Here is a 27,641-nt window from a genome sequence, read left to right as displayed (position 1 = left end):
TCAGCCCTCCCAATATGCCGGGGCTCTGGAACTTACTATCATGGAAAGCATTGCATAGATGGAGAAAGGGTGGACAGTGGGGCGGGGGGGAGGAGAGGATGGAGGAGCAAAGCGACTTACGTGAGTGCAATGGGCTGAACAGTGAAAGATCCAAAGTTCACGCCTAAACTCTTCTGATTCCCAAACCAGTGTTTTTTGTCCCACCAAGTCAGAGTTCCTCTGCACACCCAAGCTGAGGGAAGACTCCCTCGGGGAAACGAGTGAAGGCATACACACTGGCGGGCTGGGTTGGCAGAAGCTGAACAATGCGATAGAAATCCTAGAGTTTGATTTCTATAATAACACCCAGTAAAGCTGAAGAGAGATTTCTGTTCAGAAATATCTAAATCTGCCGATGGTAAAGCCAAGGTGGGAGCCTGCCTCAGCCCAGAGAGCATTCAGAAAAATGATGCGAGAAAACATCGTGGGCTCCTAATAGACAGACTGGAAGCAGCAGCCAGGCACGGGCCTTCCCTCCTCAGTCTTTCCCTTTGTAGCTTCTCTGGGCATAATGCCTGGCCTGACTTCTGTAGCAATGACACTAACTATTTAATGCCTGGGCAGCCGGGCTCCTGACACAAGGCATCTTCGATGAAGACGCGTCTCTGTTACTGAACATCTAGGTCCCAGATAATCTGTTCAACTATGGCTGCATTTATCACCATGATTTTCAAAATTCATTAGCCTCAATTGTTTAGAAATTTATTTCCTATGAACATCCGATTCCCTAAGACGATTGTCTTCGGCAGGAAAAGAGGAAGGCAGACAGGGATGGAGGAGCCGTAGGAAGGCTGAGTGGAGATGAGGAGAAGGGAGGGAGAGAGAAGGCGGCATGGGTCAAGCCTGGTGACTTACTCAGGTCTTAGAATTCAGCCACACCAGAAATAAGTCCTAAATCTGGTTTTTATGATTATTAAGACAATACATTGCCTTTTTGCTTAAGATCCATTGGGATAGGTTTTCTGTCACTTGTAATTGAGAGAATCTTGATATAACACTGGAAAATTCTACTTTAAAGTTAGTCTCTATTTCAAGGAATAAAATATCTATTTCTAGAAATGAACATAGGAAGAAAAACTCAGAGAGATCCCTGAGGCCCAGATAGAAACAGGTTGTCCAGCTGGTGAGGAACTGCATTACGCCTTGTCTCACCTACCAGGTGCCCTTTTCTGCCTCTGTGCTCTGCATGACAGCACCCACATGGCAGGGCTTTGCCATAAAGCATCCTAAGGAGACAGTTTAAAACACGTGGTTCGGACACCAGCACCTGAACTGAAAGCTGACTTTGCCGAGATACCAGCCTTCCTCAGCCCAGTGCCTTTAGCCAGAGGTCACATTGGACATCTACTTTCCATTAGTTTTAGCCACAAGTGCCAGGACGGAAGGAGGCAGCAAAATTCAGAGGAACTAGCTAATGCTCAGGAGAGGTAGGCACCAGCCCAGCAGACTCGGGCAAAAGAGCGACTGGAATTCATGCTAACCCCTCCAGCACACGCAGACAGGAGACCCTGTCACAATCCTTCTGGACATATGGATTTCTCTTAAGTCATTTGTCCCAAAAGAATTGCAGAAGCAAATGGACTTGGGCAGCTTTGAAGATAAGATTCAGAACAAAGAGTGCAGCATCCCATCACAAAGCTGAGGGCAGCTTTCCTAAAGAGCAGTCCCAGCTGATGGCAGCCAGAACAACTGTCTTCCCTTCTCTGTCATCTTCCCTCTGACCCCCACAGCCCCTTCACCTGAAGACCTGAGCCCCACCTCATTCCAGACAACTTCCATCATGCTGTTCTGGGGTCTTGCTCTGATCTATTTTCAGATCAACAGGGAGCAAAATGCTAAGGGAACGATGAGTTCAAGGATGAATTACCATTTAATGGGCAGAGTTCTTATCTCTGGATAAATCTCCAGGTGAGAACCCAAAGGACTGGCCCTGGGAACACACAACCAATCTCCCTGAACTTAGAAGGACCGGAGATGCCACATAATTAAGAGGCATCTCCCGCAGGAGAAAGTATTAGGTTCCTCCCAAAAGGCCAGTCTTAACTCTCTTGAATTGCAAGATTTGGGACAGCCACGGCAAGAAGGGAAACCACATCCTGCAATTTCAAGGCTGTTAAACTATGTTGTGTTTTCACTTCATCAAAGTCCCAGCATATTTAGAACGCCCTGGCTCACGGACAGCTTCAGGGCAACCGCATCCACCCACGGCCTCGGTGACAGCTGAAAATCCACGCAGAGAGGAGGGAAAAGAGCTCATCCCAGGCTCTCCTGCGTGGCTTGGGCATGCAGAGATGGGCGGGTATGCATTCTTGGGTTCCTTAGAAAACTGGGTTCATTCAGGTGGGGAAGTGCCCACTTGACATATGACACACTCAGGCCATGACAACAGACACATGGATCCCATGCCACAAGAAAGTGTGTCCAGTAATTTTTCTGCTCCAGGATGATGTGTGTCCAACTACCCTAAATATCTCAAAGAAGAAAAAGAGGGAAGAGCAGAAAACAAATTTCAGTCACTAAACTAGACCCAGGTATGAAGGGAAGAAGAGCCTCTCTCAGAACTGGAGGCTACTCCCTTACCTTGTCAGGAGGGGAGGAGGGGTCTGGGGTGTTGAGCAGCTGTGCTCTGGGGCAAATCGATGGTAGAGACCTCTTGAGACAACCTTGGCTTTATTCTCCTACCTTCGGCTCTGTCCCCCTCCTTTCTAAGGAAACCAAGCCTCCTGCTTACTTATCATTATACCCAGAACTTTTTCCCACAGAAGGCAACACCTCACAGAAACCACAGGACCAGAATCCAAACTCCAGATTCCACAGATGAAAGTGAAGCTCTCACTGCCAAGATGGACACAGAGCTGGCATCAGGACCAAGGTGTCCTAAGTAGCAGTCCTGTCCCTCAACAGACTTGGATTCCAAGATGTCTGCTATTTTGTAGAGATCAGTGTGCAAATACTTTGGCTTTCATCAAGTAAACCAAGTTGCAATGCCTTTCATTAGCGTAAAATCTACCCTCTATTCCTTCCTCTATGTTCATGCCCTCCGCACTCTGTGCAGCTTAAGAACTTTAAATTGTTTTTCAAAACTGAAACAAGATATGCCTACTATAGCACCAAGTCCCATAGTAGACATTCGGGCAATTGAAGCTCTGAGCATGCCTGGATGTCTACTTTGTGTCTGCATCTCTTAGTGTACAGGGCCCCCTTTCCCAAAGCTGGAGAAAAGAACAGAGTTTAGGGACTGGGAATCTAAGGAGACCCCAAGCTTTCCTCTGGCCTCCTAACCTAGCCTGATCTGCTTGCTGTCTAACGATGGCAGCTGATGACTGCATAGATCTGAAGGGTTCCTATCAGAGTTTGGAGTTACAAGTTGCTCACAAAATGGGGTACCTTAGAGGCTTCTCATAGTCCACCTTCCCAGAACGCAGAGAACTGTGGAGGTTGGAGGCAGATCAAGGGTTTCTCTGGGGTGCTGGAGACCAAAGAGGGGACTATACCATGGAGCGATGGCTCTCCTCACCCATGATTCAACCATACACGTCCTACTGCTCTTCAAAAACAATACAGTAAAATGCTATGTGGTATCCTGGAGTGGATTTGGGGGGCAAAAAAATAAAAGGATATTAGTAGAAAACCTGATAAAATCCAAAGCCTGTAGTTTAATTAACAATTTGCACCAACATTATTTTTTTAGTTTTCACAAGTGCACCATGGTCATCAGTAGGGAAAACTGGGTAAAGGGTAAATGGGAACATCCTATACTATCTTCGCAACTTTAACTTACATCTAAAATTAATACAAAATAAAAATGTATTTATGAAAAATAAGAAATGGGAAAATCAAGTTACTCAGGAATGGAATACAAACCTTCCCCCATTGTTCTCCTCCAGATAAATAGGGATATGGATGACAAATTATTAGGGTATTCCAAAAATAGCAAGGGAACAATCAGGACCAGTAAGTGGGCGCTGGCCACTGGGCAGCTGCATGACCCTGCCACCTTCTGTAAGCCAGGCCACTTTTCCTGCCATAGTGCTTAGTCTACTCCGCTTTCTTCACCAGACGTCCGTCTACTGGCTGAAACCACAGGACGAGTCTGGCTAAGCCCTCTCTAAACACAGTCAGCATCCCTCAGGGACAGGTGTGCCCCACTGTTCTTCCTTTCTTGGGCAGTTCAGCCGGGCCTCAGAGGAAGGAACAGAAGACTCTGCGGGGGGCTGGCAGCCACGGGCCCGCACGGGGACAAAGAGAATTCTGAGGGACCCACCTTCCTTGCACTGTTTCAGGCCTCCACCTGGAGGGACACCTAGTGGAGTAACAATTCAAAGAGCTCTCAGGCCCGAATCCTACCCCCCGGGGGGAACAACGCTGATTGGTGGGGCCCCATTCAGTCACCCACCTTCCCCCTTCTGGTGGGCATCTGCCTGCCCGCAGAGGGCAGAAATGAGCAGCAAGTATTCCACCCTAGCAGGGCAGAGCTTGGGCTGTCCCCAGGCTGCCGTGGCTGGGTGGGGAAGTCTAGTTCCGGGAGTGAGTGTGAGGAAGCTCAGGGCTGCTGCCCAGGGAGGCTGTCATCTGAACTGCTCACGTGCACATTATGATCTCCATCTGCCAGACTTCTCTTGTCTCGGTGGCTCAGAACTCAGAATTGGAGCTGGGAAGAGGGATGCCAGTTACTGGGTGGGCCTCCCAAAACCCCAACAAAGAGTAAGAGCCGTTGGCAGCACCCCGTGGTCCTAAAAGTCAGTTGGCTTACACTGCCATCACTGGCTCTCAGAGGCAGTGGCTCTCCTCAACACTCTGCCGGCCACTTGAATTCCATCAAAGGCCCTCTCCCCACTTGAGGACTAATTAATCAGTCAACAAGACTTTGAGGAGCCCCAGGCTCTCAGGTTAGGTGACTCAGTAATCATCTGCTGGTCATAAAATGGGGAGGAGCTTTAGAGACCATGTGATCACGTCTCAGTCCTGGTTTAACCTCAGGTCCTGATTTAATCAGAGGGGTCCCTCCTCAGCTCTCAGTCCCTGGGTCTCTGTCTTATTCTCTCAGCACTTACATGCAAGGACACCCATTTCCAGTAAGCCCATGGGCTCTAGATATCTTTGGGATTCTCTTGAAAGCTCTCAGCCCTCCAAAATCAAAACCACATCAAAGTACCCAACATGAAACATTGCTCAGACAATTTCAGGAAGTCTTAGAGTTCCTGAAGCCCACCCTAGGACCCTCCAGTGGCTGAGAACCTGGGCTTTCAGTCAAGATCACAACCCTGCTTCAAAGAGCCCTGAGCATCGTCAGCTAGAATTTGGAATATTTTCTGGAGACCTCCTCCACTACCGTGGATTTAGATTAGAAGCTTCTCAGTGTGTATATCTTTCCTGTTTTTTGCCCGGATGTATTCTCTTTTCTATTACCTTAGACTCCCTTTGATTCCCTTCCCCTTCCCCTGCCAACCCACTGGAGGTGTTTCCTGGTGGGGATGCCCATTTTGCTTTCCAGGGGGATGAACCAAAGCACCAGGATGGCAGGTGGAGCCAAGCTCCCCCATGGCTTACAAATGCAATGGGACACTCGGAGCTTGCAAGCAGGAGACAGAAGGAGCATCTCAGGATAACCAGCTCCATGACCAGGGTGGGGTAGCAGTAGAAAGTAAGGGTATCTTGTCCCAACTTCCTGATAAATCACCAGCCATGGGCTGATATACCATTGGAATAGAATGGTGGAAAGAGAGGAGTTTTTCTTCACCCATACTATGGCAGAGGCTGCCAGCTGCTCATTATGAGCCAGTTTCTCCTCTTCTGCCTGGGGACACTCCATGTCTCAGCCTTCCTCACAAGCAGTGAAATCACGCACGTGGCTGGGTTCTTAGCATGAGGGGAAGAGCCAGGCCCCCCTCCAGATCTGGCCCATTACCCATATGTGCGCTTTCCCGTCCCTTTCCCCTTCCAGCTGGTCGGAATGAGGATGGATGGCTACAGTGACCATGGGCGCCACACAAAGAAGAGGGTAGAGCTCCGTCAGCCCGTGTGACCACGTGGAGGAAGGCTTCTCCCCCAAGTGCCCCTGTTCACACTGCTCTGTGACCTATCTGTGTTGGAAACATTACAGATTTTGCATCTACTTGCTATAGCAGTCGGCCTACTTTTGCTAGTACACTTAGTAAGCGTTCTTCAGAATGTCCATTTTGGAATTGGGGAAGACATCTGTATTTTAGCTCCAATAAAATTAACAGTAATTAATGTTTATCAAGCATTCATTATCTTAAGAGCCTTATATTTATTCACTCTTCATCCTTACAGCAAATGCATATGATAGGGGCTATGAACCCTATTTTACAGTTGGAGGCACAGAAAGGCTAAATAACTTGCCCAAGGCCACATAGCCACTAATTTTAGGAGCTGGTATTCAACCCCAGGCAGTGTAGGTAACAGAGTTTGTCTTTCCATCACTGCCACGAACGCGCATGACATCCATAAAATCAAATATACTGCCAGTCAGATCAGCTTGTTCTAAATCATTCCCACATCCTAGGGTTACTACTGTCATTCCTGTCAGGGGTTTCCAGGAACCCTGACCCACAATCTCCAGCTTAGAACCCAGGGCCTCGCCATCAGCTTCCACACTGCCTTAGGTCCCCCACAGGTGTGTCGCCTGGATCATGGCATCCTTTCCTTCACATCCCCTGGACTCCATCCCCACCAAGACTCCACTCTGACTTCAAGTGAATCATCCCTGACTCAGACCATCACTCAACTGCCTCCCCTAAACATTGTCTCCAGACAGTGCTTCAACTTACTTAGATAACGGAGTTCCACATCATCTCCAAGGATTCACCTCTCCTAGGTGGGCATGTGTTTGCCTGCCAGGTTCCTCGTGGTTTGCCCTAATCCACTTCCTGCCTAACTCCCAATTCCCATTATGACTCCATTCATTCATTCGTATTTTTATTGGGTGTCTACCAAGTCATAGGCACTGTGCCAGGCACAGAGAGAACAGTGCAAACAGGGAGACACACCCCCAGCCCTGGATCAATAGGATCAGAACACTGACCCTTCTGCCATCCCATTCTTCCTGTGTCTGAGCACATCACCTCCCCTCCAAATGAAAGATCTGAAAACATTAATATTTTATTCTGGAATCTCAACCTCTTCCTCTTTTGGGTCTCAACACTTTAATTCCAGATTTCCCCTCTAATCTCTTATTGTTGTGTCATGTTCTGGGAACAGCATGATGGCACCAAAGCCCCACTTGTCAAAGCCAGTGTGAAGGTGATCTCAGAAGCATGGAGTCAGTGACCCAGAGGAGGAGAAGGTATCTGTCATCTCTCTTGAGAATAGAGAACAAACCACTGTGACACTCAGCTGCCGAGATGTTTGTTTTCTTTATCTAAATGTGTAACAGGAAATTAGGCAGTTCATCTTTGCAGATCATTTGCATATCACTTAGGCAAGAGGCAGATGGCACCTCTTTAAAAAATTAAAAATGATAAAGAAGGAATATAAGGAGGAGTTTATCTCTGTCTCTTCCCTGGCTCTTGTAGACACGCCCTGGAATCTGCATCAGGCAGGGGAGTGCAGACACACACACACACACACATATGCATGCGTGCCTAAATTATCTGCATTGAGCTGTGTTAGGCACCAGGAACCAGCAAACTCCCAAGCCCAGCAGTCTTCAGTAACCTACAACAGCAGAGAGATGCAAATGTCCCTGTTTTGGTGTCAGCTTGCAGGGAGAATCCTTCAGTGCTCTTCCTGTCTAAGAAATCACTCATTTCCCCTGCGCCTCAGCCAGTGTACCAAACAAAAAAATCGTTCACAAATCGCCTGCACTCCACTCTAAGAATCGAGAGCAGGACTATATAAACACTGACCATAATTGGCAAGTACTGATGACCCAGTATTCCTATCTAAGGTCAAACCTTGGGAAGAAGATTTTCCAGAGGTGGTCCGTTTAAAGGTCCTGCTACTTTGGGGCAGCTGCCTGATTTCAGTTTATTTCCCAGTGATTAGGAGATCCCTATCTCTGACCCAAGAATTGCATCTGGAAATAAGATTATTCAGGCGATTCTCCTGCCTTGGGTGTGACCAGAACTAAGGAGGACAATATAAACAATAGCTTGTCTGTAAATGCTGTATTCTAGGCTCTTTACACAAATTAACTTGCTTAACATCAAAATAACTCCATTGAGAGACCATATTTGCCCTCAATTTTAAAATGGGGAAGTTAAATAAACATTAGGAAAAATGTATTAAGGTCCCATGGTTGCTAATGGTGGTATTAGGATGTGAACAAGATTACATCCAAATACAGAATTCCGATGTCTTCCCATACAGAAAACAAGACTTTAGGGTTCATTACTGATGTGACCTCTGGCAAATCTACTTCTGTCTTTTGTCTTGCAGACGGTGAGGGGCGGGGGGAGTTGTGTATACATTAGGACGCTGTGAGCAACTGAACATAAAGATATGGCCCAAGCTGCTCTTTGAATATGGACAGTATGATGCCTACCCACCATCGGTGGGAAACGCAGTTTTCCAGTGGGCACCATGGTGCACAATGGTGTTTTTATTGCAATAGCCATCCTTTCTTAAATTCATGCTTCCTTGGGACCAAAGACATACGTCTTCAAGCCAGATGGCCGCAGCTTACACCTGGTATAGAACTCATAAAAAAGGAACTGCAGATCACCTGGAATGTGGATGTCTTCCCACCTCACTCTCCCTTCCTTAAATTCCAATCTGCCCTGGAGCCCACACACACGAGATGGATTGACTCCTTACAGCTCTCCAGGAGTCCAGAGCAACAGTTCGCAGTCGTTAAAGCAAGAACAGTATCGCTTGGAGATGTGATCATTTTTGTTTTTTTATCTTTTAAATCAGAATCAAGAAATCCTAAGTGCACTCCCTGAAGCAAGTTTGAAAACTGAGTTTGTGCACAGTCTGGTCAGACCCTGGTCAAGCCAGGAGAGGCCAGATTGGTATATCTAAACATCCTCACATGGAACAAACAATGAATGATGCATTCCCTGCTTTTATCAACACCAAGATAAATTTGAGCTCAGCCAGACAGGTCAGTAAACCCCATTACACAAGAGTGCAAAGGCAATTAAACGGTGCCGGTTCCAGCTAGACTCAAGAAATCTATGATCTGTGGCCCCTTAGTAACCACACCACTGCCTTTCTTGGAAATGACTGAAAAAAATTGGTCTGGATGCTAAAGAGAGACTCTGTTTTGACATTTCCTGGCAGGTCTGCCCTGGCCATCAGTCTGTGGCTATGGCTGCATTGCACTCCCTTCTCCAGATCTGGGGGTCTTGGACAGCTTGGGTGGTTCAAGAAACTGCCCAGTTCACTGGAGACATTCACCTTCCCCACTGTTTGGTCTACTTGGCTTCTTACCCTCTCATGATGGTCTATCATCTGTCGTCCTTGAGTTGTGCCACTATGAGAAAATCACAAAGGGCCATTCTCAAACATGCCACTTTTCTTCAGGCCATAGCTAAAGTGAAGTGTCTTGAGTGGCCAGTTTTAAAGTCTGGGTCATGTCATCAGGCAAAGCCATCAGGAGCACCCAGATATGACTGATCTGTAGATGTCAGCTCCAAATGCCCAGCCTCCTGGTCCACCACGCTCGGGCTAACAGGACAGTCATACCTGGATCCTAACCCACATTATGATCATTCATTCCCTACAAAGATGAGACAAACAGCTACCATGCCTCTCGACCTCCAAAGCATCACCCCACCCTCTCCTTATATGCCCTATCCAAATGCCTCACACATTTAAGGTCCCCAAAGTTAATCTCCCATATTTTTCAGACATCTGCCTCCCAATCAGTTTGCAGAAATTATCTCATCTCTGTATCTCAGGATGTACCTACATTTCCCCTTTTGGGGATAAATTCCCACTGGTCCTTTCCCTGGCAATAATAAGACTGTCAGAACTACTCAGTGATCCATGACACAGAGATTCCCAAAGACTAAGGAAAAAATAATTTTGGGTGAAAAATAAGACACCTGTTATGAAAAAAGTCAACAACTGTGTGGGAGTGAAACTGAATGTGACGTTCCCCTCTTGTGATCAGAAGGCTTTTTCTAAGGCCAGCCTGCACCTCCCTCCAAAGCTGGCAACAGGAACATCCTCTCTTGCTTCATCTTTCCTGAATCATTGGGGTAGTTCTGGTCAGCAATACATTAGTTGGACATTTAGCCCTTTTACTTTGGGTTCTGCCTTCTTATCAAGATCCACCTTTAAAGACAAGACAAGTCAACCAGGTAACTTCAGAGAATAAAAAGTGGTGTGGGTGGGGCTGGACGGGGGACCAAGTTGGAAGATGTTAAAATGTAGAACCAAGCTAAGCTTGTCTATGTGTGCCCTTGGGTGCACACATATATATATGAGTCTGTTTGCATGGAGAATGAATATTAATGCAAGTGAGAACACAAGGCACATGTCAGTGCAGTGTAAGGATATGGTTAAGTTAAATGTCCAGGAGGAAGGAAGGAGTGAACTATCGAGAGAATAACAAGAAGGTAAGTCAAAATACAGTGGTGGCCACAGGAAAACCTGGGTGTGGGTGTGCATGTGCGTGATCCAGAGTGACAGGGCTAACGGACATGATGCAGACACGTAAGCACGGTGCTAGCTCGGCCGCTGAGTCCTGCAGCAGGAAAAGCCACCTTACCCTGTAGTAATCAGTGCTGTAGACCTCTCTGGACATGCTGAAGTCTCTGATCTTCACCAGCAGATAGGCTCCGACCAAGCAGTTCCTGGTGGCCAGGTCCCGGTGCACGAAGTGCTGCCCGACGCAATCTGACTGGTGATGTGGAGCATCTGGGAGAGCCCCAGTTCGCCTTTCTCCTGGCATGGCTGCCCGTCCATGAGGATCATAGCTTCTGGTCCATGGGCCCTGTGAGGGGTGAGGGGGGAAGGGGTGGGGGCATAGAATTCAGGAGATCAGTAGGAACAGCCTTCACGAGTCCTTCTTCTGTGGAACGCATCACAGAGTCACAGACACCGATGAAATCTCCCTTCTCAGCCTCCTGTGGCCTATTTCTACTACCCAAAATTATGAGTGTGGATATGGGTAAAATGCTACAGTAAAATCCCCACGAAGATGGTACAGATATGGGATCGGGGAATAAAGCTACTCCTTTAAATATTTTACTGCTATCCAGGGGTTTCCCAAGTTCTAGATGTCTATTGTAGAATAATTCATGAAACAACTAACTCTTACAGAGCCCGTACCATGTTCCAAGCACTGCTCTCAGGATCTTAAACATATCGATTCACTTAGTCCTCCCACCCCAATTTTAAGACGAGGAAACAGTTACAAAATGATCCAATCACCTGGCCAAGGTCACAGAAGTCCCAGAGTGGCCATATGAGTAAATCAGAAAGCAGACTGAAACCAGCCACGTGGCTTTAGAGGAGAGCTTTTCACTCTAAGGAGCATCACAGAGGGCTTGTTAAGTAGGTTCCTGGCCCTGCCCCCACGTCACTGGCACATCTCTGGACAGCCAGACTCTGTCGTCCCACTCCCAGCCTCTCCCGTCATTCTGCCTGGGGCTGCGTAACTTCTGTTGGGGGCGGGCCCAGATGGAGAAATCCAGTAACCAGGACGCACAGGCCTGGGGAGGCTAGCACCCACTCCAACCCGAATCAAGGGCCTGGATTTGTCATCCAACCACCTCGTCCTGTCATGCCAGTCGCTTTTAGAATTCACTCTTTTCTTCTGAAAGCCCAGTGAGCTGTAACCACACCCACGGCCCTTATTTATGCTGGTGTGAGCCAAGGAGCCCTGGGGCACAGCAAGGCCTTGGCCTGTTTTACTGCTTCTTCAATTTCCACTGAAATGCACCGTATTATACGAACACGCTCATTTTATTATCTCCTGTGGGCCTGTGTCCCTCAGCCCTCTGAGAGAGCTCCTGCATCAGCTCACAGGGAAGGGGGATCAGCAGGCAAACCTGCACCCCAGTAGACCAGGAGAATACTTGGAGCACGCCCCTCAAAACCACCAGCCAGGAGATATGACCGTGGGAAGGATCTTCTCCCTGCCTCTTCCTCTTCCTTTATATTGGGCATGAGTGTCACAGAGAGGCACCCAGCTGTGGCCCCTGGGGCTGAAGGCACTGCTGAATCCACAGAGAAGCCCTAGTAGAAAATACAGCACGGCCCAGGGGAGTGGACGACAGGGAGAGAAAGATCCTGAATACTGAGCAAAGGCAGTGCCTGTATTAAAAACTATCTGGTTCACAGTTCTGATACAATAATGTTAATGGTAGTAGCTACCTACCGTTGACTGAACACCTAACTACGTGGAAAACTCGTCCAGGTATTATACAAATACAGTCATTTAATATGCATAACATCAAACCTGTGAAGCAGTTATTAGTAGTCTTATTTTCTAAGGAGAGAGTTAATGTTTAAGATCTTGCTTCAGGTTGTATCACTACGACCTGACAAAGTCAGAATGTGAGTCTGAATCTGTCTTGTGATAAGCATGGAGTTTTCTAGGAAAGGAATAAATGTCACTGGGGAGCAGAGTTCAGGAATTTTAGAACTTCCTAGAGATACTTTCAATTCCTTTAGGGCCATTTTTGGAAACCTAGCTCAAAAGCAGAGGTCATTATCTGCTACCAACCCTTTCCATTTCCTCCTCAAAAGCACAGTGCCCAGTTGGGTGTCCCACTTCAAGGAAATGCTCATCAATTTTGGGTGAATGTGCTGGAGTGTTAACAGCCTACATTTGAATTCTGAAGATCTCGGTCTCAGCCGTGGAATTCAAGGGGATTCAGAAGGCAGGAAAGACCACACTTTAAGTGTAGAGGGCCTGATCACTCTAGACTCTGAATCCTGGCACGTGGCTGCCCCCCTGACTTCATGGCACTACTTGGAGGTGGGAGATGTGGGAGGCAGAGATGTGCTAACCCTGCTCGATGGCAAGATGCTGTCTTCTCTGGCAGGCACCCCCACATCCACCCAGGACTTCTGGCTGGGGTTTGTCTCTTACTGGAACATCAAGGGCATCTCAAAATCCAGACAACCTTGCTCCAGGCTTGGGGAATCCCTTCTTGCAACAAATGCAATCTTTCCAGGACCGTGTTATCCAGTAGAATTTTCTGTCAATGGAAATAATCTCTACGGCACAGCCAGCATGGTAGCCACGGGGGATAGTGTGTACTTGTGAGTGCTTGAAATGTAGCTGGCATGATCAAGAAACTGAATTTTTAAATTTTACTTAACTTTAAGTAATGTCAATTTAAATTCCAATATCCATATGTGGCTACCGTGCTGGACAGCATGGTTCTAAATTTATCTGAAAAAATCTGTCTTCTTTTTTTTAAAAGTCTCACTATCCCCTGATAAGCTGGGAACATTGTGCCTTCTTAGTCATCTGCAGAAAGTCCGTGGCAGGAAGGTTTCCAGGAGGCGTGTACGGTATTAGCCTCACCTTGTGACACAGAAACACTGGGCACCAAATGGGAAGCTGCTCGCCGTGCCCGGGAAGCCACGGTCGTGCAGCGGGAGGGGGCAGGTGGGGGCAGGCGGGTCCGCTGAGCCCCCTCCGTGACCCCATCGCACACCCCCTCTTCTTCCCCGTCCCCCTTGGTCCAGGAGGAAGGGCACAGGCTGCTGTCATAGCATCCTCAGCTTATTCACCCCAGAAATCAGGGGCGAAGCCCTGAATCCAGCTGCTCAGGGGATGATGCAGAAGAACAAAAGGTTGCTTCTCGTCCCTCGTCCCCAGGCTGATGTGTTCCAGGGGCAGTGTGCCCTCTGGCTCCAGCGAGACACCCCAGGGGCTCGGTGGGGCTGGGGAGCAGGGGGAGACTGCAGCCTTCGCTTACCTGAGGAACTTGTGCAGGTCCCCGTGCTTCATGTACTCAAACACCATGATGAGGGGGTCCCCGTCGCCACACACGCCATAGAACTTGACGATGTGCTCGTGCTGCAGGTTGGTGAGCAGCTCAGCCTCCCTCTGGAAGTCCTTCCGGGCAGCCAGGGTGGGATCCTTCAGGGCCTGGAGACAGGGCAGGACGTGGTTCTTACCCACCAGAAGGCAGATGGCTGTCCATTTTCTGTCCATTTCTGTTCTCCAGGGGAAGAAACCTGGTGCTGTAAGGAAGATACTGCTGGTTCCCAACAAGTAAGATTTGAATCAGGGTTTAGAGACCATGAGGCTACATCACAACAGCCAAGCCTGATTCTTTCCTACTTTGACATTTTCATCCCTGAGGAAACAGAAACTGACCTTCTAACGCCCACGTCCTGACTACCGGCCAGAGATTCAAACCATGTTCATCTCAGAGCCCTAGGCTTCCTGGGAGAGCAGTGAAAATGGCCGGGGAAAGGGAGCTGAGAGGTGGGAGGCCTGACAAAGGCCCCCTCCCCTAAGGTTTCCTTGAAGAAATGGTCCCTCAGCTGCAAGAAAGAGTGGGGAAACCACTGCCCCAAGTGCTTTAACTTCTGTGTTAGCCTCAGCCCATAGCCTACCAGAAATCAGGCAGACGACATAAAAACACCTCCCGCCCCTTTCTCTTCTTTGATTTTAGCCTGTGAAGGAGTGTATCTTTGCAGAGAAATGCGAACGCTCTGGCTTCTGGAAGGCACGTGTGTCCTGTGAGTACGGGGTTCAAGGGAGTGCAGGGGGTGGGCAGGCCAGCAGCCGTGGGAGTGGCAGCTCACGGGCAGAAGCCTTAGCATCCCACAAAGCCCAAGAGCAGGACGGAAAACGTGGGTGTCTGGTGGCCACTAAAATGCCACAGCTCAGCCCCTGTGGGAGTGGAAGACCTGGTATGAGGCGGAAGCACCAGACCGGGCCACTTGTCCCAGGAAGATAAACGGCAGAGCAACGGTCAGGAAGCCATCAGTTGTGAATATGGTTTTCCTGCAGCAGAAGAGACGGTGAGACCAAAGCAGAAGACTGAGCACCTCCAAGTGATGTTGGATAGGGCGCTGCCACGGGGATACGGAGATGCTGGCCATGAAAGAGAATGGACAGGGGGGGGGTCCATTTCTGTGGGAGGCACAGCCTGGGCAGGTGGGTGCCGACCTATCTCCAGCCTTCCCACCCTCCCCACGAGGCCAGAAGGCAAGTGGGGCCAAACACTGACCTGCTCCACTGACCAGCTTAGTTACCTCTATAGACACGATACCAGGGATTGAAGGAGAGAGAGGGACGTTTGCACACCGTTTCCAGGTTTGTGCAAATCTAGATTGATGGGAAATTGGTTCACATTCTCTCTGACTTTCTGGTTATTTAAGCAGACTGACTTCGCCTGTAGATCGGGCTGCATCTCTCTAGCTAGAGATCTTTCTTTTGCCCCAGCAACCCCCATCAGCTGAAATCCACAGGGCTGCCTCACTTACAGGGCTGCAGAAATGTGAAGATGCAAAAACTGGATCTAGGAGGCCCATCAAACCTCTATCAGTCATTAGCATACATTAGACACGATGGACTCTTAGCATAAAAGGGCCCTAGCTATCATCTGCTTCCATCTGCCCATTTCTGGAGTTGGAGAAACTGAGGTAGCCCTGCCCAGGTATCGGCACACATGCACACCTTAAATGACAAAAGCTTAGAGTTAAACTGGACCTCAGCAATCTCTTGGGGGTCAAAGTTCAATGGCAATGCTTCTAGAGTCTCGGTCTCTCACCCAGAGATCCAGCCCTCCTTCAATCTCAACCACTACCACCTTTCATTCTTTACAAAATTCGAAGTTTTCACCAAAAAAGTGTTTGATGACAGGAGTCTACCATTGACAAAAATGTTGGAAGCTATCTAATGTAGCTTTCCCATTTTATAGGTTGGAAAAACTGAGTCCCAAAATGGACAAGCCATTTGCTGAAGATCCTATGAGAAGCAATAGTTTAGTCTGGAGCCCGAACCCTTTCCTGTCCAACATACCTGCTTGAATGGATTTATCAGAACAATTAGTCCCTAGGCAGGTCGCCAAAGAGAATGGTGTATACCAAAGTTAAAAGATGTGGAAGGGCAGAGGAGAGGGTCAGGAAAGACAAGGACAGCAGGCGGCCAGCAGAGAAGAGCTTCCCAGGACGCTGCCCAATAATAAAGGAAACGCTTCTGTGTGTCCACCTACTGCCAGAACAAAGACATGTGAGAATCCTTCTTGCTATGGGCGGAGGAAGGCAGCGAGTCATGGAGAGAGGCAGCCTCTTTGTGGCCCTGCTCCTCAGCTGCAGGGGCTGGGCCATGGCTATAGGATGACTGCCAGTGATGTATTTATTTTCATGAGGAATATGAGAAAAAAACAAAAAAGGAACCCAGTATGGGTGGGATAGGAGAATACCAAGATTTATGTGAGCACTGGATTTATGAGAGGGAAAGTAGATCAGATTTGGGGCCAGCCAAATGGCCTCTCTCCACCTCTGTAAATCATCCTCTACCATAGTCTGGAAGCCAGCAGCCGCCATTGGATATTTCCGTTCTCAGTTCCTGACCAGTGCCAGCCAGCGTCCCCAAGGCTGTTGCCCTCCAACAAGAGGCAAATAGATGCTCTTCATCTGAAAGATGAGGCACGAAGCAACTGCCATCTCCCAGGCTTCCCATGTGCCTTCTCCTAGTTCTCTCTCCGCCTTTGGCTGGGTTTTCCAGCTCCTGGGTCAAACCTGGGGCCCCCGTGTAACTGGCAAAGGGACAGGTGGGTGGCCACCATCCCCAGGGATTGATGCCATCAGGACCAGAGCAGAATAGTGTGGAGGAAAATCAGCTCAGAGACTCTCCTGTCCCTCTCTATAAGGTCTACCCCCAACACCTTCTGCAGAGCTGGAGAACTCAAAGAGGGTCACCAGCCAGTGGAAAGGGACAGAACCATTGCTTCTCACAGCTGCAGGGTCTTGCTAACAGGTCACGGGAGCCAGGGAGGCTCCTGGCTATGCCCTACGCACAGTGTTCACAGCACAAAGAAGAGCTCTAGAATTGGCCCCTCCTGCGTCCTTCTTCGTCCCTCAAAGTTTGGAGACATCACCCTTTCTGATCTTACCTTATGTGCATCAGACCTCGTGTCCACCCCAGCCCTGGGTTTCAGAGAGCTGTGTAATCGGATGGGAGGGAAGCAGTCTAGATGCATGAACATTCAAATTTCTCAACAGCTCCCAACTCCTTCCAAGCCACTTAATATCTCACCTTGCCCAGCCTAGGAGGTCTATTGCCTTCCATTGTCCTTTTTTTTATTAGGGGAATATATTTTAAAGGCTGTTGGGTTTCAGAGTTCATTAATATATGGAAACCCATTTATATGTGTGGAAAACACATTTGTAAATGTTCAAACACACACACGAATCAACACTTAAGTATGCAATCACACTAAGACCTTTCTCTTAGTCTCTCAAAATCCACTGCCACTTCTCCTGCTTGAGTATCTTGAACAACTTATGAAGAAGGAAGATGGGTAATTATCACATGCACAGGTAATCTTTTCCCACTTGTCTTTAAGCTTAAAACTGGCCACTGGTTTTCTGCTGTTTTCAGGATAAAATCCAAACTCCTTAATACAGTCATGGGCTCTGAATGTTGAGTATCCCCCTCTCCCTCTACCTCCTCTACCTGCCTTCATTCATTACACTTCAGTCTCACTAGTCTTTCTATCCTTTGTACCCTTCAAGCTTTTATCTGCCTCAGGCCCTTTGCACGTGCTGTTCTGTTGACCAGAAACACTCTCACCTGAGCTAAATCCACATGGCTGGCCAAATTAACTGGTACTGTCCATGATCTCTGAGGAACATACTGACCGGTGTTCATTCGACCCTGAACTTTCACTGCTAAGTGAATACTCAGAGAGACCCTTCTGTCCCAGGGAGGTGCTTACCAAGGTTCAGCTGTGATTGCTTCCAAATTCACTATGACCATTAGATCTGATAATGTCATCACTTAAAGTGATGCTATGTCAGGGAAACCAATGAAATATAAGTGCACAGAGGGGGCTGTTTTGATGGAAACTGAGGATGAATACTTTAGAAAGACCTGTGAAAAGTCAGTGGTAAATAAAGTGTTATGAATAGGAGGAAAACCTATTTTTTTTAATGGGAAAATAATGAAACTCTGAGATTCTGCACTTAGATTTTTTCACAAATGTTTTAAATTCCTGCTCCAAATTAAAGTAATTGGAAATGGAAAAAATGAACTCCCAAAACAGCTCTCCAAACCCGAAAGAACGCGAAACTTGAAGTTCTGACATATTGAAAAAATACATAGGACTAAATACAAATGATTAAAATTATCAATAACCAGAACAGGAATTTCCTTCAGCTAAAACTAATTTTATAGAACTAGGCTGATAGAGATATTAAAATAAAATAAATGTTCGATGAGAAGGAAGAAATAATTGTTTCCAATAACCAAGAAGGTATACAGCCCAAACAGGGAGAAATAAAATTAACAATAAAACTAAAAACCAATTAGTATCTTGGAAATAAATTATGTGGTTATTGAAGTTAAAACAGAAACCTCCACAGACAGGACAAAACTTGACACTAGATAAAACCACAAGAGGAATTCACGACATGGAAAAATGTTGAGATTCATCCAGAACCCAGCACAGAGACAGGAAAAACAGACAAAGCACGGTGAGCACCACGTGCTATCGTCCTAGAAGGAAAGGCATTGCTGGATTTGAATGTTGCTCCACCACTGATTTGCTCTGGGACCTTGGGCAAAATGCTTAACCTCTGTCCGTGCCTCCGCATCCTCTTCTGTAAAATGGGGATAGTGACGGTGCCTGGCTCTTAGGATTTCTGTGAGAATGAAATTAATCGGCAGTCAGCACTTACGGCAAGGCCTGATGCGTAGTGAGCGCCCTAATGGCTGTTCTGTTAGATGCTGTCATCGGCAACATTCTCTCCTCCCTCCTTAAATGTCCCTTCAGGGCCCTAAATTCTATGACTCTGAGACATGAGCCACAGGGCCTACAGGTCTCCTTTCCTCCTCCATCCCAGTATCTTATACAGCACCAGTCACATAGTAAGTGCTCAATAAATACTTATGGGATGAATAAATTAGGTGTGTTTTTAAGAATGTGATCAATCTTTGAGAGAAAAAAGTTTTAGCACACACTATGATTTTTCACAAAGCTAACACCAGTGTATCCTCAATTTAAGTAGAAAATAAAATATTGCTAACCCTCCAGAAATCCCCCCCAACCCATGCCCCGCTCCTCTGTCATGCTCTCTCTCATCCCAAAGCCAACCACTATCCTGACTTATGGAATTCAGGTTCTTGCTCTTTTAAAAAGTTTTTACAAACTAAACGTGAATACCTAACACTAGGGCTTGTTTTTTGTTTTTCTTTAATTTAAATAAGTGGAATCATACATAGAGCATTATATATATTTCCATATTTATCCTTTTTCATTCAACATTGTGTTTTTGAAATTCTTCCATGTTGTCGCAAGTAGCTCTAGTTCACTGATTTTCCTTGTTGAATAGTTTCCCATGGTATGAATGTACCATATTACATATCTATGTTGCTATTGATGGACACTGGCTGCTTCCAGCTCTAGACTGTTATGCATAATGCTTTATGAACATTCTTAGACATATCTCTTTGTAGGTAAATAGATGATAGATAGATAAACAGACAGACAGGTAGATAGGATAGAGCCTAGAAGTAGAAATGCTGGGTCACACAGAATGCTAATGTTCTAGAATACCAAACTATTTTTCAAAACAATTATTCCTCTTTGCATTCCCACCAGCAAACTATGAGAGTTGAAGTTGCTCCATATCCTTGGCAGCATTAAGCACTGTCAGTGCTATTTAGCCATTCTGGTTGGTGTATCGTGGTACCTCATGGTTCCATTCGCATTTCTTCTGATGATTAATTACACTGGACACCTGTCTCACATTCCTATCAGTGATTTGGCTATCAGAAGAGACTCTTTTGAGCTCTTTGGAGCTGTCATATTGTTTGTCAAATGACTTTTTAAAAGTGGCCATCACCTATTTAAAAATATCACAAATCACATGATTTTAATGTCACCGTTACACTGCGGATATACACAAGCTACCCTCTGTCTTGTCCCATTCTCCATTCCTTTCATGAGTATTCTCTTGTCTCCCCAACAGACTGTAAGCGCCTTCAGAACAGGCTGGGATTTCTACTTTTTGTTTCCACCATAGCAACGGCTGGGCAAAAAATTCTTGCCGTTTGATTTACAAACGCAACTTTTAGAAAACCTAATCTTGGGTTATTCATGGATATGTTTTCTGAAAGTCCACAATTACCCTACGTCAACATGAGAACAAATTGAAGAGGAAGGAGCCTGCAAAAAGCAGTACAATCCAAAGAGGACATGAAGCAGGACGTGTCATTTCTCTGCTGTTCTCCGGAGATGAGTGTCTCCTGCAGAGGCAGCCCCACCGGGTGGCGGGCGGCGTGCAATCCCAGAACGCTCATCTCCTCAAGTTTCCCAGACCTGAGGGGAGAAGCACAGCCTTTTAAAAGGATGAAAACAGAAACACATTTTCCACATTCCCCAATCTGGGTACTGCCCCAAATGCCAGACCACTCAGAGGAAAACATTTCCCAGGGTTTTAGGCCATCATTTCATTTCCTGCTGAAAGAGCAAAAATGTTCAGGGCATTCGCCCATCCCCAGATAGATGCTGGAACACCCAGTGGATCACTGTCACCCTTTAAATGAAAAATTTCATGAAAGTGTAGATTCTAAGTTTAGGGACAAACTCAAAGACGTTTCCACATCCCTGGTCCATCTGACTGTCCCGCATCTATGGACACTGATGGAGCAAGTTCATTGTCAGGACATGTACTAATAATAATCATTAGCCTTTCATGGGGGCAATACTCTAGCTCCTTATCGATTTTCTAAAGTAAAGGTCAGCAGACAACACCTATTTTTGTAAAAAGAAAAAATTTATTGGAAAACAGCCGGCACCAGTTTACATATTGTGTGCGCTGCTTTCCCACCTATATGGGCAGAGAGTTAAGTAGTTAAAAGAGAGAGCATATGTCCCTCAGAGCCTAAGATACTTACTATCTGGCCCTTTTAGACAAAAAGTTTAGCAGCTCCTATATTAGATGGTCAACATGAGCTTGGCAGGCAGCATGCCACATGTCTGCGCACATTCAGTCATGTCAACGTGAAGAACAGTGATAACAAGAAATACCAACCACTCTGTATTGAGCACTTACTGTGTCCCAAGCAGGGCACTAAGGATTTCCCATGTTATGTAATTGAATCATGGGAGTTTTCAGGAGGAGATATTACATTTCCTATTATACAGAGAAGGAGCCTGAGGCCCCAAAAGGTTGAGCTTCTTGCTCAAAGTCACACAGCTAATCAGAGGTGGGCTGGGCCTCCCACCCAGGCTCTCTGATGCCTGTGCTATGCCCATAGCCTGCACAGCCCACATCTGTGGAGGTCAGCTGCCCTCTGTGGATGGAGGCAACTGTATCCAGACACCCGGAAGTCTCACAGTGTAAAGCTGCCATTGTGAAGGTGGTTTGGTTGTGGCTCTTGGTACTAAGGCCTGGCCAGGCCTGAGTGAGCGTCTTCATGGGGAAGAGTAACCCCTGCTGACCTCAGAGGCCTGCTTGCTGCACACAGGGAGACCAGCCCATGGCCCAGAGCACGGCTCCCGGGACCTGTGGGTGTGTCAGCAAGGCTCCTGGCCTCTGGCTTGTGCCAACCATGTCCAACACTGATTTACGGTAGAAGCTGCTCTCTGCTGGAGGAAGTGTCAGGCGGGGGACTAGGAACAAAGCCCCTTCCCACTGCCCCCAGCTGCAGATCTGCACAGCTGGCCTGGCAACAAAAAGCCTTGTGAGTAAGAGACCTATCGGTAGCTGCCAGGAGGCAGTTACCCTCAGGCATGCCTCCCCCTGGGGGCTGAACTTGGATCCCATGGGGGTTATCTAAAAATCTTTCCCAGCCTCACTCGCTGTCCCCCCTGTGCTCAATCCCTGACCCCCACCCCACCTCCAATCCCCAGAGATGTCTGCTGCCCTTGAGCGGTGGCTCCTAGGGCCCCTTGACCCCCCCACCATCCAACTCCATTCCTGAGAGACGGTCGAGTGACTCTCTAGGCACGGCCAATACATCTCACAAAGTCACTGAGGAGGAAGGAGGGCCGGCAGGGGGCCCACAGTGCCCAGGGCCTCCAGGAGAGAACCAGGGCCTCTCATGGTATATACCTCGCTTCCCCAGCTGCCCCTCAGGCCCACCCCCTCCCTGCCACGGCTCTTAACCTCTGAAGCCAAAGGAAGTCGGTTTGGGTCCAAAGGAAACTTCACGGCCTTGGAGCAGCGCCCCTGACCTCTGATAGAGGCAGTTTGCATCATCTCATCCAGTGGAGTGAGCCCCTTCTTCCGGCTCCCGGCCCCAGCCAGCCCTCTCCCTGCCTGGGCCCACATGCCTCTGGGGTTTACCTTCACGGCCACGAGCATCTTGTCCTTGGTAGGGCTGAGTTTGTAGCGCTCTGCTAGGAAGACCTTCCCAAAGGCTCCCTCGCCCAGTTCTCGTTTCAACACGATGTCCCGCCCCGTCATGTGCTGCACATCTGTCGGAGGGGACAGAGAGGAGAGTGGCCCAGTCAGTCCCAGGCACTTGTCCCCATTAGAGGCCCAGGAGGTCAGGAGGGCACCGGCGTCTAGCGCAGGGAGATCTGCTCCTGAGTCCACGGCAGGGTGACGGAACTCAGCACCCCAGGGGGGCACGAAACCAGCCATCACCCAGTGGTCCAAGATTCCGACCCAGGATCCTCTCAGCTCTGCCCCTGCCCAGCCCCGAGCCTCCCCAAAACATAGCTGCTTCGGCAGGAAAACGCAATCAACAGTCGCCGACACGCAGGATTCTAGCTAGCATCATCAGCTGCAGCTGCACGAGACAGATTACAGCCCGTCTCTGGTCACAGAATCCTGTGGGCCTCGTACAGACTCCGAGCCAGTGCATCTGAGAATCTGCATTTCTAACAAGCTCTCAGTGCCTGCGACAAACGAAAGACACACACACACACAGGGACACACACTGGCTCTTGCTGTAGCGTAACGGCTGTAGCGATCCTTAAGTGTCTGCTTCCTGGTAGAGACTACTGAACGGCAGCTAAAATTATCTGGGAGAAGCCTCTACTTGAGAAATCCCTTCCCTCTGAGAGAAAGAACAATGAGCTCAAGCAGGCGAGGTCCCGAGACCTCCCCAGAACAAGGGTCTCTGCAAAGAGAAGGGTTGCCATTGCCTCGGCTAATTTAGCAACCTAATTAGAGTCTGTCTGCCAGGAGAAAGCAAAGATGTGACCTCAGCTCTCCCACCTATTTGGAAAGAATGCTACAAAGTTGCTGCCCCAGCCCTGAGCTGGTGACGAAAGGGGCAAGCCAGAGATTACTCACTGAATCGTTCAGCAGGCGGAAGCCCATTAAATACCCGTATCGACATGATGAAGATACACCGCAGAGCCAGGAGAGGGGATTGTCTCAGATGACCTTGTCAGAAAGTGAAAGCTGAAGATGGGCCAGGCAGACTGTCCCCCTGAGCGACGAGACATGTGACAGGGACAGAGGGGCGTGGCTACAAGGCTTTGCGTGTGTTTTGGCTGGCGTGGGGATTCCCTTCTGAGTACACACGTCTTTTTTTTTTTTCTATCAGGAGTTCTTGGGATCCACCCCCCCATGTCCCAGATGACCTGGCAGCAGAGCCTTGTGGGAGGAAGCCTTGCAGACCATCATTCCCTCCTCCCAGCAAGACAGACCTGCCGGCTCGCAGCGGCTGGCGGCCGCTCCTCAAGGCCACGGGGCTGCAGCACACGAAGCCTTTGCTGCGCCAGCCTTTGCAACAGGGGCATTCCAACCTGCTTCCTTCTTCACACCCTGTGATGCTCTTTCCTGGCCTCTGTGGAAGAGTGTTTGTCGGCCTGGGAGGGGAAGGCTAAAGGGTCTCCCACTGAGAGGAAACGGGAGGTTAGGACCGCTGGAGGGAGCCACATGCTCATTACTGTGCAGTCATTCCCAGGTGACTATGGGCGACGCCCGGGCCCTGCCAGGGGAGCGTCCCGGCCCAGCCTCGGAGTGGAGACGGGCTGATGGTGGCAGCTTTCAAGGCCTCCGGACGTGCAGGGGCTGGTCAGGAATGGGCAGTCGGGGCTCTTGCGGCAGGACCTGGAACCCCCAGCCGTTCGGGTCTGCGCACCTCCCCAAACATCTCGGCTTGGTTTCCTCGTCTGAAAATGGGTGGGGGAGGATTAAACAGTCCAGTTTATGCGCTCCATGAGCTATTGTATGTAAAGGGTTGCAAATGCTCGCCTCCTCTATCATGCTGGTGTGTCGAGGTGTTTTCTTCATTATCGATATTATTTTACAAGAAAGGAAAATAAAGGCCAAGTCAGGTGTCCCTAACTGGTAGCTGAGACAGAATTAGAATCCAGAGCACCAGGACATGTCAGTGCAGCCAAATCGTTGGGGATAAGCCCCCTTCGGCCCCAGACCCCATCCCAACTCCAGCCTCCCTCAGCATGGCAAGAGGACAATGGTTCTCAAACCCAAGCCACGTCAGAATCTCCTGGAGGGCTCGCCCAGATCGCTGGGCCCTTTCCCCAGAGATGCCCATTCAGGAGGCAGGATGGGGCCTGAGATTTGCCCTCCTCACAAGATCCCAGGTGATGGCGAAGCTGCCGGCCTGGCCACCTCTTTTGAGAACCATGAAACAGGACGCCCCTGTTGGGGTGAGGAATTAGCCAGCGGATGAGACATTCCCCTTTACAGCTTGGCCTCAGCAAGCCCCAAGTCCATGAACAGTTCAGTCGTGCCTCCCAGCTGGAAGCCCAGGAGGGGGGCCTGCAATCATGGCTCCCCTCCAGGATCCCCTCTCCCCCGTTCCCAGCTGTGTGGCTTAGGCTGAGTCAGACCCCCTCTCAGAGCCTCACATGCTCATCCACATGGTGGAGACCATGCCTCTTTTGCCTTCCTGTGTTCTGGACATGCCTCTGCAAAGGGAAAGCCATAGCATGAAAGTTCCTGGACCCCTAAGCCCAACTCCAGCCTGGGCGAGCTCACCAGCTTCCTTGAGAGCTCCCCACTCTCAGCTACAGTGAGAGCAGAGAACGGAGAAGCTCTGCAGAGCTCTGGTTCTCCAGTGGTGCTAAGGCACGTCTCAGAAACCTCCATCTCCTCCCTGGCGGCAAGAATCTCAGGCGCTGGAAGATTCAGGCAGCCAAGAGGGAGCAGAGGACAGGGAGCTGTTTCTCAGCCTTCCCTCTACATCCCAGGAGTTGAGCACCTGGCGGCAGCTGCAAAACTCCCACTGCAGGAGGGGGGGCTATGACCTCCGTGGGCCTTGGATGTAGCAACGGGCAGGTGACGGTGTTGCTGGAAATCCGTCTGCTCTCTGCAAACCCGGAGAGGAAGCCTCCCACGGACCACAGTGTTTTCCCCAAATCTGCAAACAGATCTTTTTCAGACACACAGAACATGCAGTGGCTCAGTAGAGAACCGCCTGGGCTCACTCCCTTTGTCTTCAGGGAGTCGTCTGAAACCAGTACCTGAGCTGGAACGGGGTGGTGAGATTCAGGAAGGGCCAGCAGAAGGAATGGAAGATAAAAACAGCCCCCAACTCCATCAGGAATCCTGCCCTCGTTCCCCTGCTCCCAAGAGAGAACTTTCTCCCAGACACGGGGAGAAGTCCCACAAGGCAACAGAGCCGTTTCAGCAGAGAGAGGCTGGATACGGGCCCAGCTCAGAAGGCAAATTCCTTCCGTGCGGACAACCGTGCGTGCCACCCAGGCTCTGGACCAGAGCACCATGCGAGCAGCTGCCTTCCCTGATCCTAAGTCGGAGGAAGTAGGGAAAAGGGAATAAATCTGGGCCCAGTCCTACTATTCGCTCGACATTCTGTTCTCATGATAACCATGACAGTAAGCGTAACTGAACCCCTTTCACAGATGAGAAAACAGAGGCAGAGGGTAACTTTCCAAAGTTCTCAGAGCCAAGACACGGCCAAGGAAGAACCCCCCTCTTTCTGTGGCTCCCAAGCCCCTGTGTTTTTCCCTTACCCACTGTTGCCTTCCCACCAGCCTCTGCTGCTCTGTGGCCACCAGGAGAACCCTGTCCACAGAAGCGTGACTCCCCAACTTCTCCTTTCTCCTACTCCTGCCCAGCTTCTTTCCCTGTTCATCTTCCCGAGGGAAAGGCCAGGGGTTGCCCCCCTTCCCAGAGGCCCTGGGGAGAAGGGTTTGGGTGGGAGGCTGTGGGAGGAAAGGGCGCTGCTCGGACCCTGGGGAAGGGCCACAGTGAACCATTTCCATTTCTGACGTTCACATGTCTATTTGGGCCTCTTTTTCTGCTGTTTTTAGCTCACAGAGCGCTGCTCAGGGCTGCCTCTGGTAAGGCCATTTCACCCGCGTGCCAAGAAGTGGTAGATGTCCCTGGGAGGGGAGGGCATCAGTCTCCTTTTACTGCCTGGCTGGCTGGCCCTGCCGAGTCCGGGCCACACGTCTCAGATGCCGGGACACTGGCAGGGGAGGAGGAGAGAGGGGGACACACAGCCGGGGCCGTGGGAAGGTTTCCCAATCTCCAGCAGTGAGGGTCTGAGTGGACAGCAGGGGGCTGGTGTGGGGGGGGAAGGGTCACGGGGAGGTGAAAAGGGTTCCCGGCACCTCCTGGCCGCGCTCTTCCCTGACTCCGCGTGTTGAGAGAGCCACCGACTAGGTTCCACCAGGGAAAGCCGTCGAATAGCTTCTCTTCCCACAGGACAAGAGGGTCGTCGGACAAACACAGGAGGATTCCTGCATTTCAGTCACTGCTCCGCACATTTTCTTCCGTACTGAGGACCAAGATCATCGTTCTGCATGTGTGGGATTCACTTCCGGGAGGTCTTCCCCAGGCCTGGAGCAACCTTGACCTGGCTTAATCTAAGGAGGTCACCCGCAGGCCCTGTCCCGAGGCCCTCAGACCCCTGAGAGCTTAGCGGGCTCGCTGCCGTTCCCCCTCCTCCGGCCTCTGTTCGCCTGGGCTGCCTCCTCCCGGGAGGAAGAGGTTTCCTGCCACACCTTCTGGGACCCGTCCAGGACCAGGGGGTAGACGGAGGTGGCCCGAGATGCAGGTACCACTGTTATCTGCACCTCCATTTCCTGGGAAAACAGGTGTGCAGCAACCGTGAACTGCTCGGCCCTTCTGACCAGGGACGAAGGGGACGCAGAAAGCCCACCAGATGCTGTGAGGACTCGGGAAAGGAAACAGGTCTGTGTCTGCACCCCAACCCTGCCTGGTCCCCCCTCGGGCACTGCTCCCTTAACTGTAGAGCAAGGAAGTGTCTGTCTACTTGGCAGAGTTAATGGGAAGAGGACTGACTTAAAATTTTAGACAGTAGAGGTAATAGGAAATATCTGAACCATAGTGGACATGTAACAAAGTGTGTCTCCTTCCTTTCTGCGAGGTGTTAACTAATTGCTCAATCTACCCTCGAACAAAGTAGTGGCTTGGAGAGGAACTTGATGAAGGATGGTGATATTCTCCTGAAATAAAATGGTATAAGGTTGCTGGGGTGAGAGCAGGGGAGCCGATCCTGACTCTGGGGTCACTGGCAGCCTGCCCCAGCCTGTCCTACCCCCTCCTACAGAGGCCAAAATACTTACTGG

The 27,641-nt window shown here is 49.3% G+C and overlaps 1 protein-coding gene across 1 annotated transcript in view; it reads right to left on the bottom strand.

The window, feature by feature from the left end:
- The window catches only part of LOC130680969 (epithelial discoidin domain-containing receptor 1-like), a 99,789-nt gene that overhangs the window by 7,973 nt on the left and 64,175 nt on the right, over positions 1-27,641 (bottom strand). Inside the window, 4 exon segments of the mRNA XM_057492860.1 lie at positions 10,721-10,836; positions 10,839-10,945; positions 13,890-14,062; positions 22,447-22,577. Of these exon segments, the coding sequence (XP_057348843.1) occupies positions 10,721-10,836; positions 10,839-10,945; positions 13,890-14,062; positions 22,447-22,577 (527 nt within the window).

Source organism: Manis pentadactyla, chromosome 15 (genome assembly GCF_030020395.1).
Source record: "Manis pentadactyla isolate mManPen7 chromosome 15, mManPen7.hap1, whole genome shotgun sequence".
Taxonomy (NCBI): Eukaryota; Metazoa; Chordata; class Mammalia; order Pholidota; family Manidae; genus Manis; species Manis pentadactyla.
Note: the sequence above shows the minus strand (reverse complement) of the source record. Positions and strands in the feature narration are given on the sequence as shown.